Below are 19,240 nucleotides of genomic sequence, written 5' to 3'. Positions count from 1 at the left end.
TAACCATTTTCAATCTTCTATAAATATTAAATTATAAATCTATGTCAAAATCGTTGCGTTCTAGCTGTTGTCTTAATCAAGTCTCAATTCATTCTAAAAGAATATTTTCCCCGTCACTAGTAAACAATTTTCTTTAGTTTGTTGTTAAAACAAAAACTAGTAAAATTACTAACCATTACTGACGTGTTCATCTTTAAATTAATAGTGGTTTCAAAAAATACTGCTATGCTAGCCTTGACAATATTTTAAAATAAAAATTAACATAGAGTAATATATAGACAAAATGATAACCAAAGAAATTTAAAGTCTAAATTAATCATAGATTACAAATATAAACATACGGAATAAAATGTAATTAAACATAATAAATATTAAAGTAAATTAAATATTTACTTTCTATAAAGTGTAAATATTGCCTTTATACCGTAGTTTTGATGATGACTTCTCGAGACATCAGAAAGGTGTTAAATTGCTTTTTAAAGGGATTTTTTTCCTTCATATTATTGGACTTAACATTTATACTAAGGGTATTCCATACCACCCTAAACTGTTCAGTGATCTACCTTCTCCTCTTCCCCCCCCCCCTCCTCCCTACTGAGCCATCTTCAGAGCTGGGTGTGACACTGGCTTTAGGTGCCGGTCAGCGGCTCTACACCAATCACTGACCAGCACGCTGAAGGGTGGGTGATGATGACCTGCCACCTCCACAGTGCATGCTGAACCGGCTTCCACGTGACAGAAAACGCTCCGAGTGTGTTCCACTTGTGTTTCTGTTTGTTTCCAGCTAGCTTGTGTGAACTTTACCTGCAGAGTTATTTCCTTGGTGGGCATGTGAGGGAAAGTTTTATTTAGTAATACCTAACCACTGTATAATACTAAACCCCCTTATAACAAACTGTTTGCTTAGTCCTAATAATAACTGACTATATAACCTACCTATAACAAACATTCTTGTTAACTTTTGAATGAAAATTCATTTTTAAGGGAAACAGAAGTATCAAATCTTTTTTTTTCCCCATCAAATTTAACCATAATTCACGGTACTTCCACAGATTTTTTAAACTGAATTAAATATATTTAATGAAACAGGAATTAAAAAAAATTCTTAGCAGCTAAATAACTTCTGATGGTTTTGTTATGATATAGTGGAAATCAAAAATATTTTTGACTCATTATCCTTCTTTCATTCCACCTCTTTAACAAACACTTAACATTCAGTCCCTTCAGTTATGAATTGTTTTCCAGACACACAAATAGCTGTGTATAATAGCTAACAGTTTGTGGTCAGACCTTTTGCTTTTAAAACAAATCAGCATTGAGGTCAGGATTATAAAAAAATAACTGCTTCATGTCTTCAAGCAAGGTATAAGAATTTAATCTTGGCCGTGTAATTATTTTGTAGATTTAAAATGAATTTGGCTCAGTATTATAAATTTTTGCTGAAGACTTTTATAAATTGATACAGTAAAATACTATAACTGAACTGAAAAATATGTTCTTGGTACTTAGCAAGGAAAGTATTTTAAACTGAACATTTTTTTAATTGAAACATGTTAAAGAAATCTGTAAAAAAAATTGTTTTACATTCAGGTACTTCAGAAAAAGGTTTGAATTTTCTTATGCATGTCTAAATAAATTGAATTAAAAAAATTAACAAAATATAGAATTAATAACTTTATTTTTGCTGGCTGTGTGAATGTTATCCACATGCTTAAATGATAATAATGTGTATCTGTATCGCATAACCTAACTTAAGGTGTCAATGCCCGATACGTTTCCTTGTTTCAGTCTTTGCTGCATGCCTTGGGAATGAGTGAAAATGACTACCGTTTCGGGGTGTCGCGCGTGTTCTTCAGGCCAGGCAAGTATGCGGAGTTCGATGCCATCATGAAGTCGGACCCGGAGAATGTCGCTGCTATGGTGAAGCGTGTAAAGAAGTGGCTTGTGGTGTCTCGCTGGAAGCGGGCCCAGTGGTGCTCGCTTTCTACTGTCAAGTGTGAGTTTCCTTCCCTCGCTTTTGCTACTTCCACACGTGCAGTTGTCGTTGTTACTTATCCGTTCTCCCCAAACTCATTTCAAGTGTTTTAAAAAATGTCTTTAGAGGGCAGAAAGATTTCTTGAATTAAAACCTTGTCTGTATCATGGAGGTATTAGTCTGAGTGTGTGTCTGTTTAAAAGCTGAAGTCTCTCTGGTTCGCAGTTGGTTAGCAAAAAAAAAGCCATTAGTTGCATTAAAGCTCTTTGTTTAATAACTTGAAAGGAACTTGCTAGGAAGAATCGTCATGAATTGAGTATTGTTAAACAAAGAAACAAGACGTCAGAAATAAATCAGCGATATGCTTCATTATTACAAAAGAAAAAATGTTATGCTACCCAGATAGGCAAGAAGGGTGATGAGATTATCTTATTTTGATTTCAGTTATTAACATGGCAAGATTGCAGACACCTACTTCCCAACTTCTTACCTTGTTATGGTCTTAATGCAGACAGCGCTCTTTAATCAGCACATTACCTATGTAACCTGGCACTGTTTGAATCACTCGCGATAACTGCAAAATGCTTCTTGGGGATTAATTTTAAGTTATGACTTTTTTTCAATTTGGAACCAGACAAAAAAATTAACTTGTAAAGTAGTTGAACAAATATTTGTTGATAATTTTGTGAAAAAGCTGGCCATTATATTATTTTATTTCTTATCTTGACACACTATTTGTAGATTCTCATTCATTTTAATTAAGAAGTCACTTTTGAAATAATAATAATAATAATAATAAAGCTTTAAAATACTAAAAAAAGATGATGGCGGGAGGAAAACTTTGGACCATATGAAATTCTTTAGCAATTTGAGGGTATAAAAATGTACCTAGGTCCATCATCAAGTACCTCTGTACTGAGGAGATTGCCTTTGTATCAATTAACTGACGTGTACTTGGTATAAAATAAAGTTCTAGTTTATAATGTTCTTTCCATGTTGAGTGGGTGCTTTTGTTTACATGTTGTGTCAGTGCTCCTTTGGTTTTGGGGTTACATTTATTCCAGATATTTTTGATGTATAAACATTTTAGCTCTCAGTACACGGCATTTGGTAGGAGTAATTTCATGAATATAGAACAGAAATACATAACAACGGTGGTGCGTCTGCCCAGAAGTCTCGGAAACCTAGAAAAGATGGAGTTATCATATAATCTTATTACATGTCTATAACACATGCTCTTTTCATTCATATATTATATCATGACTTTTTTCATTAAAATATTTTTTTTAATAAAATTTTAATATAACTAATATCATATGACAACAGTTTTTAAAATCTTTTTAAAACATTCTTCAGTAAAATGTTAATATAACTTTCTATAATCATATTGGTATGTCTTCAACGTAAATCCTCAATTTGTGCTGAATATAATAAAAGTAGTTATAATTACATGTTAAAAGTATTTAAAATATGTGTATATTTTTATAATCTTATGACATAGGTAGGTCAGTACTCTATGCCATTTCATTTGTACCATATATAATATATGCTATAAAAACATCAATTTATTTGTAAATAAAACAGTAAATTTGTTATCTATCTTATAGGTATACCTTTTAATTTATGCACCTGAATCCATACCAAATATCATAATTTATGCTAAAGAATATATTAAAAATTATAAATATATAATAATTGATATTTAATTTAAAAAATTGATTTGAATTTTTAAAATTAATTAACTTGGCACGAATTGCATTATAACTTTTCTGAAACCACCCGGAGTCCATCAAAGCCACTGAACTTGAGAAAAATCGTATGAACTAAATAAAATTTAGCCTAACCTAACCTGTGTTGTGTTGGGTTCATTTCGGTTAGATTATTACCATTCTTGTTAAACAGAATTATAGTAAAGTTTTAAAAAGATGAAAATTTTTACAGTTTTTCCTAATAGGAATTATTTTTGTATATTTATCATGCTCTCCGTTATTTTAAATAATTCTACGTTAAATTTTGTGTCAAAGTTTTGTATTATAACACATGAATCTGCTCGTTACCAAATTTAGATGTTTACACATATGGTACCCGGCTCAAAGACCATTTTTGTCCTAATCAGTGATAAAATTTGTTGAATCAAGCATCAATTGGCACAGAGGGTGATAACGATATATATACTGACAAGACATATTTAGCCAGAAGTTAAATAGGTTAAGGGTTAAGGCAGCCTGTTTCTTTCAAATCCATTAAACCCACACTACTAATTGGTGATACGCTGTATTAAGTCGTGTAAAATTTGAATTCCAAGCCAAACATATTAATTTAACTCAACATTGGTGAGCTGAGCACGGTAGATTTGTTTGCGCTAACCTGTACCAACATACTCAGATGGTATGTTTCAATATGAATAAAATACCCAGTTTCACATATTCATAATTATTATTTTTAATAGAAGTGTGGTAATGCAGAGATCCTAAGGCAAATATGTTGCAAACATTATTGTCAAAAATTTTACATATTTTATTTGGATATTCGTGGAAAATTCAGGCAACAGGCTTTCCCTACTGCATTAAGGTGATTGGCTGAAATTTACAATTATATTTTATTAGTAAAAATTGGAAAAAAAAAAATTGCAAATACCGCGCCATCTTGTACAGTATTTAAGTAACTAATTTTGATGACATCAAACTTCTGTAGATGCCTAACTAACCTAGTTTTTAATATACAGAATTTTCTTGTGATGACTGATACTAAAATAATTTTTGAATAAGTGTTTAGTCCTAGTTTCCGATATTTTTTGAAGCAATTATAATATTGTTGTGTTCATTTGGCATCCTTAAAATGCATGGAAGTTACAAATGTGCCAATGTTTATTAAGGTAGTGTTTAGTATAATCTGTTGTCTTTCGTTTCTAGTGAAGAACAAGATCCTGTACCGTCGAATTTGCCTCATCAAGATACAGAAAACCGTCCGCATGTACCTGGCGAAGAAGAAGCACAAGCCGAGGTACCAGGGGATCGCGAAAATCAAAGGACTCCAGGTGAGTGCTGCTCAGCAGCGTGCAGGTAACAGACATAAAAGGTGCAACTTGAATTAGTAGTTCCAATAAAATTTCTTGTTTTGATGTTTGAGTAATTTTATATAATAATGCATGATTTTGTAGAAATTAATAATGAATGATAAAACGAAACTTGGGTGCTTGTTGTCAATGTTTTAACCGTGCTGTGGGTATGCATTTTTCTTGTAGGAGAAGCTTGTCAGAACATCGGCAATAATAGAGCAGCTGAAAAAGGAAAAGGAGTCGAGTGCTTCTGAAATGAAGAAACTACAAGCAGATGCTGTTGCTGCAATTTCGAAGATCAAGGTTTATAAATTTTTTAGTAATAAATAATAATTTTATTAGCTGTTACATAGATTTAAAATATACTAGGCAGAATTTTAATTTTATTAAAAATCTTTTTTGAAGATGGGAAAGATTTTAAGGTTGAAAGATATGTAATATCACTAATTTTGTATGTATTAAAAATTCATCATTGCATTAACAACAAAACACAACTAGTATGGTTTTCAAACAAAAACTGTATGGTGCATTGCAAAGGTAAAAATATTTCTATAGGAGAAAAAGTGTGAAAACATCATTGTAGACATTTAGTCTTGGAATGTTTGCAGTGTTTAAATGTTACAAGTATTGAAGCACATACCTACAAGAAGTCTTTCTTGTTTCAATGTTCTCATTGCAATGCAAAGTGTAGTTTTTGTTTAAAAAAGGATAGAATCGCGCATAATAATATTTAAAGTGTAAAGCCCCTGTTTGGACTTTTGAGTGTGTGTTTGTATGTATGTGTGTATAAAAGATGTTGTGTCTTTAGAAATACTGTGTGAAATATAATACCTGAGCCTCATCACAATCTTTTAAAGAGATGCATTTGACAAGGTACCTTGGTACTATATATATTGAAGACTGTGTGTAAAACTGAATTTCCCACTCCAGTTGCTACGGTAAGCACCTCTAGCATCTCCTGGCAGTGCCGGAAATCAACAGTCTCTGTTGTATGTTGTCTCTCAGTCACAACATATATATACATACATAACACACGTTCGAACAAACCCTGTCCCAGCAAAGAGCTGGGTCTCAGAGTTGACATCATACTGGATACCTACTTTGCACCTGTGGAAGTATAAATAAATAATGCCAGGTACGTTGGCTCCTTGGTTTGATAACTGGACGAACTACCTGTACACCTTCCAGAGCACGGAGAACATCTCTGCCGGCGAGATAGACAAGATGTACGCGGACTTGCTGTCGCGGGCGGACGCACAGACCAGCGGACTGCAGAAGAAGTTGCAGCAGCAGAAGATAGCGGAGGAGCAGGAGAGGATGAGGAAGATACAAGAGGAGATGGAGCGTGAGAAGCAGCGCAAAGAGGAGGAGGAGAGGAAGAAGCGGGAAGAGGAGGAGACCAAACGTTTGTTAGTCTTTTTCTTTCTTTCTACATTTTATGTGTATGGCATTTCTTTGGCTACTATAGCTACAGAAAAAAACAATTTCTGGGTTGCCATATTGTACCAAAATTTAGCGGTGTCCAAAATTCAAATTATTTTGCTTCGAAGATGGAAGTTGGAATTTGAGTCACAATGTTTAGAGTGAGTTTTGAGGCTAAAATAAAAGGTAAAAAATAAAACTGCACAGGAAAATAATTCACACTTGAATATGAAACTGTAAATAATTATGTAGTTCATTGGTAATCATAGTGCAAGTGGTTGTAGTAACTGTGCCTATTTAATTTTTCCAGCTAGTAATTTAATAAGTTAGAAAACTTAAGGAAAAATTATTTTTCAGTTTAGAATTTTGTTTTCATTTGAGCCAAAGTCCACAAACTTATATTAAGACTAAAATTTTCAAAAATTAAGGAATAATATTTTTTTTATATCACTTATTTTAGTTTGAACATCTCAACAGTTTTCGTACCTACTTGAAAATATTTACTAGACCTATGTTTTCTCAGGTATTTCTTTCTTTAAAAAAATATAATTTTTTTAATTCTATTCAGCAAATGCTGGAAGTGTTGTTCATGTTGCGATTAAATGCTCAGCACATTTGGGAGATCATCTAGGATTCCATAAAACTGATGAAGTGACTGCCGATTCCAAGTATGCTAGGTCGTCAGTTTCAACGGTTACCAATTACTTCACGGCACACACTCGTCGTGATGAGGCCTGAGCCCGTAGCCATTTCTTTTGAAGACGGATTTACTTTTTTACTGGTGGCGGTGCTGCCACCTCTCCGAGAGTTCCCTCCCCCTCAAGTGGATCTGTGCATTCCAGGAAGATGGAGATGGAGGCCAGGAGGAAAGCGGAGGAGGAACAGCGCAAACGACAGGAGGAGGCAGACAGGAAGGCTGCAGCAGCCTTGCAGGTGTGTTCCAACTGAAGTTTGTTCGTGTTGCAATGTGCAGTCACTTTTTATCTTCACTATGCTTTTCAGTCTTTTGAAAGTTGTGTAAATAATTGCTGTGGATGCCACAGCTTTGATGTCAAAAGTTTAAAAAAAAATAGACAACACAGAAAATTAGCTGGAATAAAATTAGTCAGAAAAATATTATAGCACAGACAGATGGTAACAGATCTCGGTAGCGGAATCGTGTCGATGGTTTTGTTTTGGTAAAGCCTACTATGTTCATCTGTGCGGTGATGTCCAGAATATCTGTTTTGTCACATTGCTGGGTTCGCCTGTGCACCTCTGCGTTGGCCATCGTTGGGTTTATCTGTTTGTTGCTGTGTTGTCCGAGGTGGTTTTTGTCTGTATTTACATTTTTTTTGTTGCAGCTGACAGTCCACTGTGTTCGTCTGTGCTTTGATGTTTTTATGACCTCTAAATTTTCTGTCCTGTCTTGTGTTTTTTTAACTTTTGACAACAGGTGATTTTAGGTTGTGTTCTATGTTTGCATATTCATAGCATTTCTATGCAATGCATATTTATTGAGGTGTCTTAAACAATAGTTTATTATTGATTAAATTTAAATCATTGGCTAAAACAAATGATAGAAGAAAAGTAATTGAGAAAACAACCATCTTAAGGGTGTATGTTCCAGGTCATTTTTTTTTTATATTTATGTTCACTTGGTTCAACTTTTTGAGGGGCTGAACTGTCACAAAATTATATGTATAATACTTTTTTCTTTGCACAATTAGCTGGTTAAAGTTGCATTTTTATCTGTTTTTGTACTTTATGGATAAGGAGAATCAAATGGAATGTAAAACCGGAACTTTTTTTTAGGTTTGAAGTCAATTTTACCGGCTGCCATGTGGAATGTTTTTCATTTCTTTCAGGGGGAAAAAAAATATATTTAATTTTACCTGGCCTTTTTTTAAGTCATTAGAATTTTTTCTATGATTTTAAAAGACTAATTAAAATAGTTTTTTTTCTGAAGGGATTTTAAACCATTCATTCCATGTGGTGGTACCGTGCCGCGAGTCTGGCCACTCGAACAGCGTGCTAGTTTCATGGTGTTGTATGTGATAACCTGAAAGGGTTGTGTCGTGGTCGCAGGCCCAGCTGGAGAAGGAGGCTCTGGAGGACGCACGCTACCACGAGCAGCTGGAGCAGGAGCGGCGAGACCACGAGCTGGCGCTGCGGCTCGCGCAGGAGACCAACGGCCAGGTGGAGGAGATGGTGCAGGACGACAGCCGGAGGTGGGCCTCATACCTGCTCCCGTCCGGCGACATTCGGGTTGCAGACAACCACCTCGCGGCTAGGGGGAAGCAACGCGCCCGTGTTCCGTGTCTCTAGAATCATACGAAGGGTGGTAGTGTGAAAATGGAGAGTCGGGTCCCGAGAACCTCCGAGAAAACCCATCGTCTCATGGGAAGTCCATAATTTTTTTTCTCCCGCTTGGAAAAAAATCCAGGTCATTTGACTTCAACTACCGCCATGATGTGGGCCCATCATTATGTGAACCACAGCTGATATATTAATTGATCTAGATCTTGACAGTGAAATTTAAAAACAAAACGTAAGTTTAATTTTATTCAATGCAAATAATTTTGTGATCTGTGGTACTGGAATAAACAAAAAAAATATTTGTAAAAACTTTTTTTTTTGTAATTTTAAATTTACAGAACATTTTTTTTTTTTAAAGCCTTCGTAGTTTTACTTGATATCTTATAATTGGTGTAATTGATAGGTTTCATTCAATGGAACTATAAAATAGGTAGTTATGTTCACCATAGAAAATAAAACAATCAGTTATAGTGTTAGGAACGAAACATGAAATTAATTTAATTTTTCAGAAATAATGAACTAAAAATTCAGTTCAAGTATTTAATTTGTGTCCATCAAAAGATTTTTTCTTGTCATTTCCTATGCTTAATTTGTTCCAATGTTTAAAATTCACTTTGGACGATGCTAGGTAAAATTTTGCTGTATTATGAAATTTCACCTTTATGATACCTACAGAATTGTGGAAGCTCCAATCACCTTAAAGAATAATTTTGTTCTAATTCTCGTTAGTACTATAAATGCTGAACTGTGCTTGTTTTGATGTGATGATTCATACAGTTATTCTTTTGTGGTGTCTAATGTTTGTAACCTCAGTTTGTTGTGCTGTTTGGTTCCAGAGTCATCAACTGTTGTATTGTGCTGTCTGGTGGCAATTCTTTCTTTGCATTGTACAAAGAAATGCACTGCACGCTTTTGTAGGCACTTTGGTACCTACTGTAAATTTGTTTCAGAGACGTTAGTAGAGAATCAATCAAAGCTGTATTTACCATAATTATTGTTGATACGTGAGGTAATGTTTCCATTTTGGATATCTTAAATTCAAGTAAGTTATCCCAATGTGAATTGTCATGAACAACGGTTCTTCATTAGCAGTATTTCCAGTAACCATTAAACAGGCAGAGTATTAATTAGGTGACGCACATCTTCAATTGACTAAGAAGGTGTTCTACCTGATCACATGTCCATTAAGGGCCTTGCCTAATCAGGAGTATATTTGTTAGCAAGGCAAATTAGTGCGATGCTCTCTGGTGCTTCTAGTTCAGTATCTTCTGTTAGGTATCCCAAGGCTGAAGATTGGTGTGCAGTCTTCTCGTCATGCATAGAGCAACTATGCATGAGATTTCATAGATAACCATAAATAAAGGATACATGGATAAATGAAGATTAGATGTACCTTGAGTGCTTTTCGGAATAAATACCAGAAGTTTCATGTTCAAATATTATTCTAAAAAACTCGTGTTTTAGCCATTTCCAGAACTAATTATCTGCGCTCTGCATATTCTTAAATGCTTTTCATACACAGATGCCACTCTGATATCTTTAGCTGTTCTTAAACTGTGTGAATTTTTTTCTGAAGCTCTGGCTACTATGTGGGGCCATTAAAAATTCCATTCTGTGAACTGTATACGTGTGAAGGCATACTTTATAAACTTTGTTCAAATCCATTTATGATAAATAATTACATATTTTTTTTCCCTTTAAGATGACAAAATCAAAACCTGCAATTGTATGGTTTTGTTTGCATTTCGCTACAGAAGGGAACAAGTACAGGAAATCTACATATTACCGGGATGGATTCATTTTGATAAACTATTTTATTATTTTAGACTTGGAGCCTTATTACAGGTAGTTGTGGAAAAGGGCAAGAAGGGTAGAGAGGGGGGTTGAAGCTTCTCCACTCCCTGGCTCTTTTTTTTTTTTCAGAGAAAAACTGGGGAAGAAAATACTTTCGGAAAATTTCCTTCATTCCCTTTCAGAGATTCTGTATCTGCAGCTGAGTTTCAGTAGCTGCTTGTGGTGCTGGAAATACTGCTCAACAAGAACATTGTTGTTCTTACTTAAGTGCGGGAGTGTGTGTCATCCCCCCCCCCCCTCCTCCAACTGTACTTTGACTTGTTTCCATGGTGGTGCTCGCCACGCTAGGTTCAACAGCACTGAGCTCAGGACACCGCAGCCCTTAAAGCTGAACAGGTACATGATGCACGTCCCGTGTGTTTGCGTGTGCGTAGCGTAGTGCACAGTGACGCTTGGCGTCGCACTAACACCGCCGTGGCTGTAGTGTGCTGCTCTTTATAACCACCGTCTGCCGCTGAACTAACATCCAGGTGTGCACTCGCTGGGGGAGCTACGTAGGTGGTGGAATGATGATCAAGTAGTGGACACTGTATGTACAGTAGTGATAAGCATGAAAAAACAGATGAAGCCAACAGAAGTTAATTTTGTCCAATTTGGTGTCTTTAAATAAATAATAAAGATCGCAGGCTTTTGCGGTCCTTGTCTGAAGTAGCTCGGCTTCTGGGTGTTAGCCGCGTCCAAGGCGAATGTATTACCGACGTTTCGGTCGACATTGCAGTTGCCATCGGTAGGTAACTCTACCGTTATGCTGGCGACTGCAATGTCGACCAAAATGTCAATGATATATATTCGCCTTGGATGCTGCTACAATCCAGAAGCCAAGCTACTTATTTAAATAAATACTTGCATACTACAACCACATCCAGTAAAATCATCCCAAAAGTAAACTAGAAAAGTGTACATAGTAGTCCTGATAATTCTGATAGTGTTTCAGAGATTATTAATCGTTTCTAATTGTATAAAATTTGGTTGTATTAGTTTACAGTGTATGATACTGTACATTAGTAAAATCAGAAATGGTATCGTCATTAGTGGTGAAAATGAAAAATAAACCGAAGGAAAATATAAGACATATTCTAGCACCATAAATAATGGTGTTAATTTAGCAACTCCATTTATTTAGAAATATAATAAAATTAATTAAATAAACTACATATGTTTATTTTGTCACTGGAAAATAAATTAAAATAGCTAAAAATGTTTGTTTAATGCATGCTTTTCAGATGTAAATAATTGACAAAAAAAATTAATCAAATACATAAATAGCACACGAAAAAAGTTCTTTGCGATTTGTCTCTCAGGGCTTAATGTGCCAAAGCTTCACTAAAAAAAATTCTTCATATTATGATGTTTTTTTTGTAATTTTCTAACTAGTATTGTGTTACCAAGTTTTAATTTTCCCCCCCCCCCCCCTCTTTATATTTTTATTAGGATTATTTCACACTATCATTTGTTGCTGCATGTTATGGTAGTCTGCATGTTGAGTGAATGTTTTTTGTGGAGGCATTTCTCTTTTTGTGTTTGTACATGTACAACTCCAAAATCTCAGCAAAATATTAAGAATAATTATAAATTTTGTTGCGTAAGTACGTATTATGATAGCTTCTTTTGCTTGTGGCCAGTGTAATCCTCTGTTGAACCTTGTGTTGTACGTAATTTATACATGTCGGTGTGTTATGTGACCTGTGTCGGAATTTAAATACATTGCCATTGAAGCTTAAAAAAATTTGATCAGATTGTAAATAATCCATGTAGACTTTTCTTTCCTAAGATAGTAGAACTTAGTCCATTATGTTACACTTCATAAATAAAACACTGCATTTCCTTGAAAGATTAAATTCTAAACAATTTCATCATCAATAACAATAATTTTATCTATAAAATTTAATACAATGTTTTTCATTATATAATTACATGGTAAAATATGCTTCTTTCCTGCAAATAAGCTTTATTTATTTAAAACTGTAAAAAATTGTATGTATGTTATGAAAGTTTTGTTAAGACCAACATCAGATGCGAAGCAAAAATCTGGTCTCAGCACACTAGATTTTTATGTCAGTACAGAAAGATCCTAATCTTTCTTTTTTTTTTTTGGGTGATGCATCATACCAAAACAAAAAAACTCCTTGCTTTTTGTTTAGAAAAATAATTTTCTTAGTGTCAAAAAATATTTATCGAAATAATGTAAAAGAAAAGTGTATTTAAAAATAATTTGTATTTTTTTGCATTTTTAAGTAGAAATAACATGAAATTAAATGGTAAATCTAGGGTGTGTGTGAAGTAAAAAGTTTTAATCCTTAGGAATACTGAATATATGACCAAGGTTCTTCTGTTTTGCTGTTACTCACTAGATCTCCCATTTCATTATGTGCGTTTTAATATTTTATATTTGTTTAGTTCTTCTAGTCTGAAAATATTAACTTTGCAGGTCGGAACTTGCTCGCTCCGTTCAAGAGGCGCAAGGCAAACAGAAGTACGACTTGTCCAAGTGGAAGTACTCTGAGCTCAGGGACACCATCAACACGTCGTGTGACATTGAGCTTCTCGAGGTAACGAACACGGCTGCGAGCTGGGTCTGGCCGTGCCATGTGTTCCTCTTGTCCAGGAGAGAGTGATAGTACTGCTCGGTTGGACGGATCATGATGGCAGTTGGTTTATGTAGAGAATGAGAGGTCTCCTATTTCAGCTAGTGACAGGGCTTGATCACACCCCACTGTCTAGAATTTGTGAATGTTTTGCTATTATTTATGTTTTTAATTTAATCACATAAATTATACTTTTGACAAAGCATAAAGAAAATATTTGAAATCTTAGATATGTTAATGTAATCCGGTATTAAAAAACTTTGGCAAGAACATGGGGAGGAAAATATAATCTGATTTTTTCACACTCCTGACTGAAGATTACTCAATATTTTAACCACACCACACATGCTGGCTTCAAAAAATGTTCAGACATAGGTTGTGTGATTTGTTGAACCAAAAAATGAAATGATAAATCTGCACTGTAAGCGGTGGGTAATATTTTTAAAATCTGATTGGCGGGAAATCATCCGCCTGGAGAACGCCAGCACCCACAAGTGTTCACGAGGGCATGTGAACTGCGACGCTGGGTGTAACGGCAGGGCTAGACTCCCTTATTCCTTGCATGTGGTGGAAGTGGCGCCGGCTCAAGGAAGACTTCTTGGGAGGGGCTATCGTGCAAAGAAAGGATGCAGTTGCAAAACATGACATTTACTAAGTCAGAGGTAGACTTGGAATGTTTACAAATATGTATGTATATGGTCTTAAATACTGAACTTTAAATAAAGTAATAAATATGCAATGATCATTCTTTAGTATAAATGAAATTTTCCTCATATGCTAGGTATTTATCTCAAAATTATTCCTTTCAAAGCATGTTTACTTCTATAGATTAAAGTATTGAAATACATAGATGCATTCATAAGTTCTGTCAGTTTTCCAACATGCTTCATTGATGTGCAGGCCTGCAGGATTGAGTTCCACCGCCGTCTGAAAGTGTACCACGCGTGGAAGGCCAAGAACAGGAGGAGGACGACGATGGACGAGAACGAGCGAGCTCCGCGCTCCATCATGGATGCAGGTAATCCTGTACAAATTCTTGCATAGGATTTGAGCTTGAGAAACGCTGACAAGTTGCACAGAATATGTTAGGTTCCCTTCTTGCGGGGCCTCCGTCGGATGGATGAGAAAGAAATAAATAGTTTGGTTAGTTTTTACTAGGTAAACTCCGGATTAGTGCAGCTGCTACCGAAGTCTTTTGAAGTAGATAAATAATAAATTATAATATTGTTGATTCAGTGAAAATGCACTTTCATAAAATTAAATTTTTACTTCAATCCAAAGTTCTCTCGTTACTTACAGACCTTACCTATGTAACTGTGCATCATGTATGATACAGATAAGTCTGCCCACCTCGATGCAGGTGTACGACGAATGCTAACAACCGTTGTGCAAATACCATTATGATGACACGCAACGACATCCTACGAAGCTCAGGTTCCCGACACCCACTTATTTATACCACTCCCCAACAGCATGTACCAGAGTTCTCGCCATTCCAGAACTAACATAAACACGTGGCAAAAACACTACAGCATAACCAACCTATGCTCGGTACACAACACTGTTGTAAAATCATGCTCTGAATCTGCCATCATTTCTCTCCAACGGGGAAACAAGTGTCCTTCCTCCAGCCCGCCTCAAGGCTGTGGAAACCCCTCTCCTGGTCTGCTAGCCTGTTCCGGCCCTGGTAACAGCTGAGCGTCATTGTTGCCAAACACATTTTACACTAAATTCTTTATAATTGTTAAGTTAAATTTATTTTTGCATTAAACTTGTTCACTGAAAAGCTAGAAATGAATTTGCTGTTCATTAAAAATATTCTCGAAATACGTATAACATTTTCACAATTTTTGTAGCTTTATCACCTTACAAATGTTACAGTGAAATTGAGTAAAATTTGAAGTAATAGAAAAATATGCAAATAATTTAGTGTAAAATTAATGGAAACAATTTTATTGATGGACAACCAAGGGTTTTATTCCCAGCTGTTTCACACCCATGGTTTTCAAAATGTTGGCGGGTTCCCTCGTTTCTCCCATCGTCTTCATGTTGAGACCTTTAAACTCTAATTCATTCACTCGTTCTTATTGATTCAGATTACATGATGTTTTATTGCATGAAAATCTGTGTTGACTAAATAATTTTCAGTTAAGAATAGTAAAAGTAATGTATGGCTATCTCATAACAGTGAACTGCTTCCTTATTATTTGAACAATGTAGGTCTTGTTTAGTCGAAATGCACAAAGTTTGTTTTTTGAGTCAAAATAATAGGTTTTGCTGGAATAAATGATGGACTAACAGTTGGATCAAGTTATGCAAAAAAAGAAACCAATGCCATTCCTTTATAATTTGTTCCTTCTTGCATAAGTTGGTCTAATTTCAGTTTGACAATCTACTACTATTATAATAAGTATTAACAGTAACAACTATGTGTTACTGAAATAAAATTATAACTTCTTTTTTTTTTGTAAAAAAAAATAATGGTACCAATATATTACTTCTTTAAACAACAGTAGGTAATATTGAAAAGTAAATTTTGTATATTTGTCATACTCTCATGCAGATAAATGATATAAATGAATGTTGAAACATGTTTTATGATTTACAGTAATGTTTAGACATGTTTTATTACGTACAGTACAGTTTTGTGTTGAAGTCAAAGTTGTGTACGTCTACTCTGTTTCCGCAGCAAAGGAAAGAGCACCAAGAGCCGTTATGAAGAACCCAATCAACAGTTCAACCCAGCGTTATTTCCGCATTCCATTCATTCGTCCGTCAGTGGCTCTCAATGGACCGCAGGCGGAAAACAACAAGAGGGGCTGGTGGTACGCCCATTTCGACGGGCAGTTTGTGGCTCGGCAGATGGAGCTTCACCCAGACAAACCTCCGATACTGCTGATGGCAGGTAGGTCCTGCGGTTTCACTTGGTGCTTACACACACAGAAAATTGAGTGTTTGAAAAATAAATGTGTGTTAACACCCATGCAAGTTTAAATAAAAGAATCTTATTTTACACATGGGTGTTCATTAGTTGCATGGAAATGGAAAATATTAAAATTTAGGCAAAATAACAAATATGTAATAACTAACTTTGAGCTCTTAAAAATTTGACAACTATTTAACACGGTCATAAGTTGTTGTATATTGGTATTCCAAGGTTTGTACACCATCGTGCAATCAAAAATTAAGAAACTCTTCACCACTATCAAAAGGTAAACTAGAAAACTATTTGCAGTATCACAAAACCCCTCGAGAAAATAACTCATTTTTAATTTAAAGATGAGATACAAAATACAAATTCAAAATGTTTTTTAGACATAGAATTAAATAACGTGGTTAAAAATTTGCCAGTTGTACTGCACATGTTGTCTTCTGCCAAGTCGAGGAAAAAAGACATTTAAATACCTGCATGCATTCATTCATTCATTCATTCATTCATTCATTCATTCATTCATTACTTGCATGCTATCAGTCTTTAAGGATTCTTCGTGAAATGTAAGGACTTTTTAAGGATATTAATGAGTTGTATTCTTAATTGGTGAATGTGTGCTGCTGCGCAGGAGTTGACGACATGCAGATGTGCGAGCTGAGCCTGGACGAGACGGGACTGACGCGGAAGCGAGGGGCAGAGATCCTGGAGCATGAGTTCAACAGAGAGTGGGAGAAGCGTGGCGGCAAGCCGTACATGCGACCTGCCGATCGTAAGAAGTGAGCAGAGCGTCTTGACAGCACGCCAGAGTTACGTCCTACACAAGCAACATTCCTTCGTGAAAGAACACTATGTGAGTCCCAATGTAATAATAGATTATACAGATTTAAAACTGGGCTTACATAGTGCCTTTGTTTTTTTTCCTTACATAATAAGCTTGCTGCAGTATTTATTTTATCGAATGTGAAGTTTGACAAAAAAAAACAGTTGACTATTATTGTGTTTTAGTGGAATACCTTCATATTGAGTTCAGTATTATTTTTTGTGTCACAGCTCGCAACATTTGTCAATAATGTTACACAGCTTCTGTTAAGATTTCTTAATAATATGTAGCAGCAATACATAATTCTTAGATTTAAAATGTGAACAAAACTGATGATGTTTTATTTATAATGAATGCTTACAACTTCCATGACCATTTGGCAATTTTTCATACTTTATTTTTTCATGTTAGTAGTTAGATTGAGTAAATGCAGTAATTGTATTAAAACATACAGCCAATTTAAGATGGTTCACAACTTCCCCTTAGAGTAAATAAAACTTTGTTTTCACATGGACATTACCAGATGTAACCTATAAATTATAGAAAATCTTAAAATAATTTTTTTTAAAAATAGGGGTACTAAACTATGGAATTATTGCATACTATAATTAATAACCAGGAAGCATTTCCCACAGAAATAAATAATTAGGTATTGCAAAAAATTAATCTTTAATGATGGCATACATGAATAATAATGGTCAACCATATAAACATAATTAAAATAATTATTCAATGGAGATTTTGAAACTGACTAATTTTAATTAATCACTTTGCTGATCTTTTCTAATGGAAAAGGTTAAAATATAAATTGCTTTCTGCACTCACTGTCGCTAAATCTATTTGTGAGAAGTTATGAATACATTATGTTCGTACGTATATGCAAGGCATAAATTTTCAAGTTAAGCCAAAATTATTTATGCCTATGGATGCTACACAAAGATGTGAATTTCAGCATTTTGACTATTACATGTAGGTTGTGAATCAATTTTTAGGGCCTACATTTGAAACTGCACTGTTAACTGTAACTCAATAAAGGCTTTAAAATATTCCACCTATTTAAAAGGCAGATGAAACTTGTTTGATTTGAGATACATGTTTGAACTAGTGTGTATAAATGTATTTATGTTGATTAATTTGGTGCTTGCCAGGTTAAGCTCAAAATATTTATCAGATCATATTATTTACAAATTTCATATTAGACAGTTTTATGTTGGGATATATTTTTTTCCCACTGTGTGAGATAGTTTTCTCCAGTGAGAGCATGTGCCTTTAGTAGTATATAATTATGTTGTGGAAATGTTTGCAAGACTGTATTTTTGGAAACTTGAAGCACTGTATTCAGTTATTATTGTGGAAAAATAATATATTTGATAATGACAAGAATAAAAATTTTGTTTCAATTCTTAATATAATATTTTAGTGATCTAGTTACCTAGCACATAATTGATACAATATTTCTGAACACTAACTGCTGAGAAAGAGTTCAATAAATGTGACCTGGAAAAAAAATTACCCAAAACACTCACTTTTGTCAGAAACTGTCTCGCAGCATTTTTAAGACAAGACTGGTGTTATGCCAGTGTGAAAATATCCCTAGTCTGACAATTCTCTGAGAAAAAAATACATATTAAGTAGTATAGGATAGGGCATCCGGGCACTCAGTCCTGGATGTGATGACAGTGGTGCTGACCGCCATATTGGATTGTAAAGTCACAGCGACCATCTTGGATCCGCCATGTTGGATGACATCATTGACATCATTTTGTTTTCTCGAACATTCCGCCATCTTGAAAAAATTTATTTATAATATGATTTGAATGAAAAAAAGGTTCAAAATTCATCAAATAATTAACCTATTAGAAAACTGATTGATTAGATTGATTCCCCCATCCCTAGTTCCACCCGGTAAGAGCTAAAAAATTGAAAAACAACAAATCCTTCCTCCATGAAAGCTACCTAGACTGACCTCACACCACCAATACCAATGTATATATCGTCAACTGGTATGCCGTCATGTCTGCCACCTTGTTTTCGTCTGCTAGTGTGTGCTGACGACACGTTACTATAATTTTCTGTTCACCATACCTTTGACCTTGACTGTTGGCATTGAACTTTGACCTTGACCTCGAAATTTGCTCTTGACTATGAAATTTGTCCTTGATGACCATCGTGGATCAGACATTTTGTGTTCAGTACATGCTACCAGGAGCTACCACCTGCTAGAGGACATTGCCACCATCTTGTTTTCTTCTGCTGAAGAACACCATCGTGTGTGTGTACACGTCTTATAGAGTAC

General features: G+C 34.9%; 1 protein-coding gene across 5 annotated transcripts in view; it reads left to right on the top strand.

Moving 5' to 3' along the window:
• The window catches only part of LOC134542918 (myosin heavy chain 95F), a 265,995-nt gene extending 247,662 nt beyond the window's left edge, over positions 1-18,333 (top strand). For 3 of the 5 annotated variants that reach the window (XM_063387508.1, XM_063387506.1, XM_063387505.1), the window contains 11 exons: positions 1,789-1,996; positions 4,888-5,012; positions 5,220-5,336; positions 6,222-6,442; positions 7,298-7,388; positions 8,523-8,665; positions 10,896-10,943; positions 13,036-13,156; positions 14,093-14,210; positions 15,882-16,097; positions 16,753-18,333. In XM_063387508.1, the coding sequence (XP_063243578.1) occupies positions 1,789-1,996; positions 4,888-5,012; positions 5,220-5,336; positions 6,222-6,442; positions 7,298-7,388; positions 8,523-8,665; positions 10,896-10,943; positions 13,036-13,156; positions 14,093-14,210; positions 15,882-16,097; positions 16,753-16,904 (1,560 nt within the window). In that variant the 3' untranslated portion in view covers positions 16,905-18,333. The remainder of the gene's footprint in view (positions 1-1,788; positions 1,997-4,887; positions 5,013-5,219; positions 5,337-6,221; positions 6,443-7,297; positions 7,389-8,522; positions 8,666-10,895; positions 10,944-13,035; positions 13,157-14,092; positions 14,211-15,881; positions 16,098-16,752) is intronic. The other 2 variants (XM_063387509.1, XM_063387510.1) reach the window with 1 other exon arrangement.
• The last annotated feature ends 907 nt before the right edge of the window (positions 18,334-19,240 follow it).

Source organism: Bacillus rossius (genome assembly GCF_032445375.1).
Source record: "Bacillus rossius redtenbacheri isolate Brsri chromosome 9 unlocalized genomic scaffold, Brsri_v3 Brsri_v3_scf9_2, whole genome shotgun sequence".
Taxonomy (NCBI): domain Eukaryota; kingdom Metazoa; phylum Arthropoda; class Insecta; order Phasmatodea; family Bacillidae; genus Bacillus; species Bacillus rossius.
This window is presented reverse-complemented; position numbering and strand designations above follow the sequence as displayed.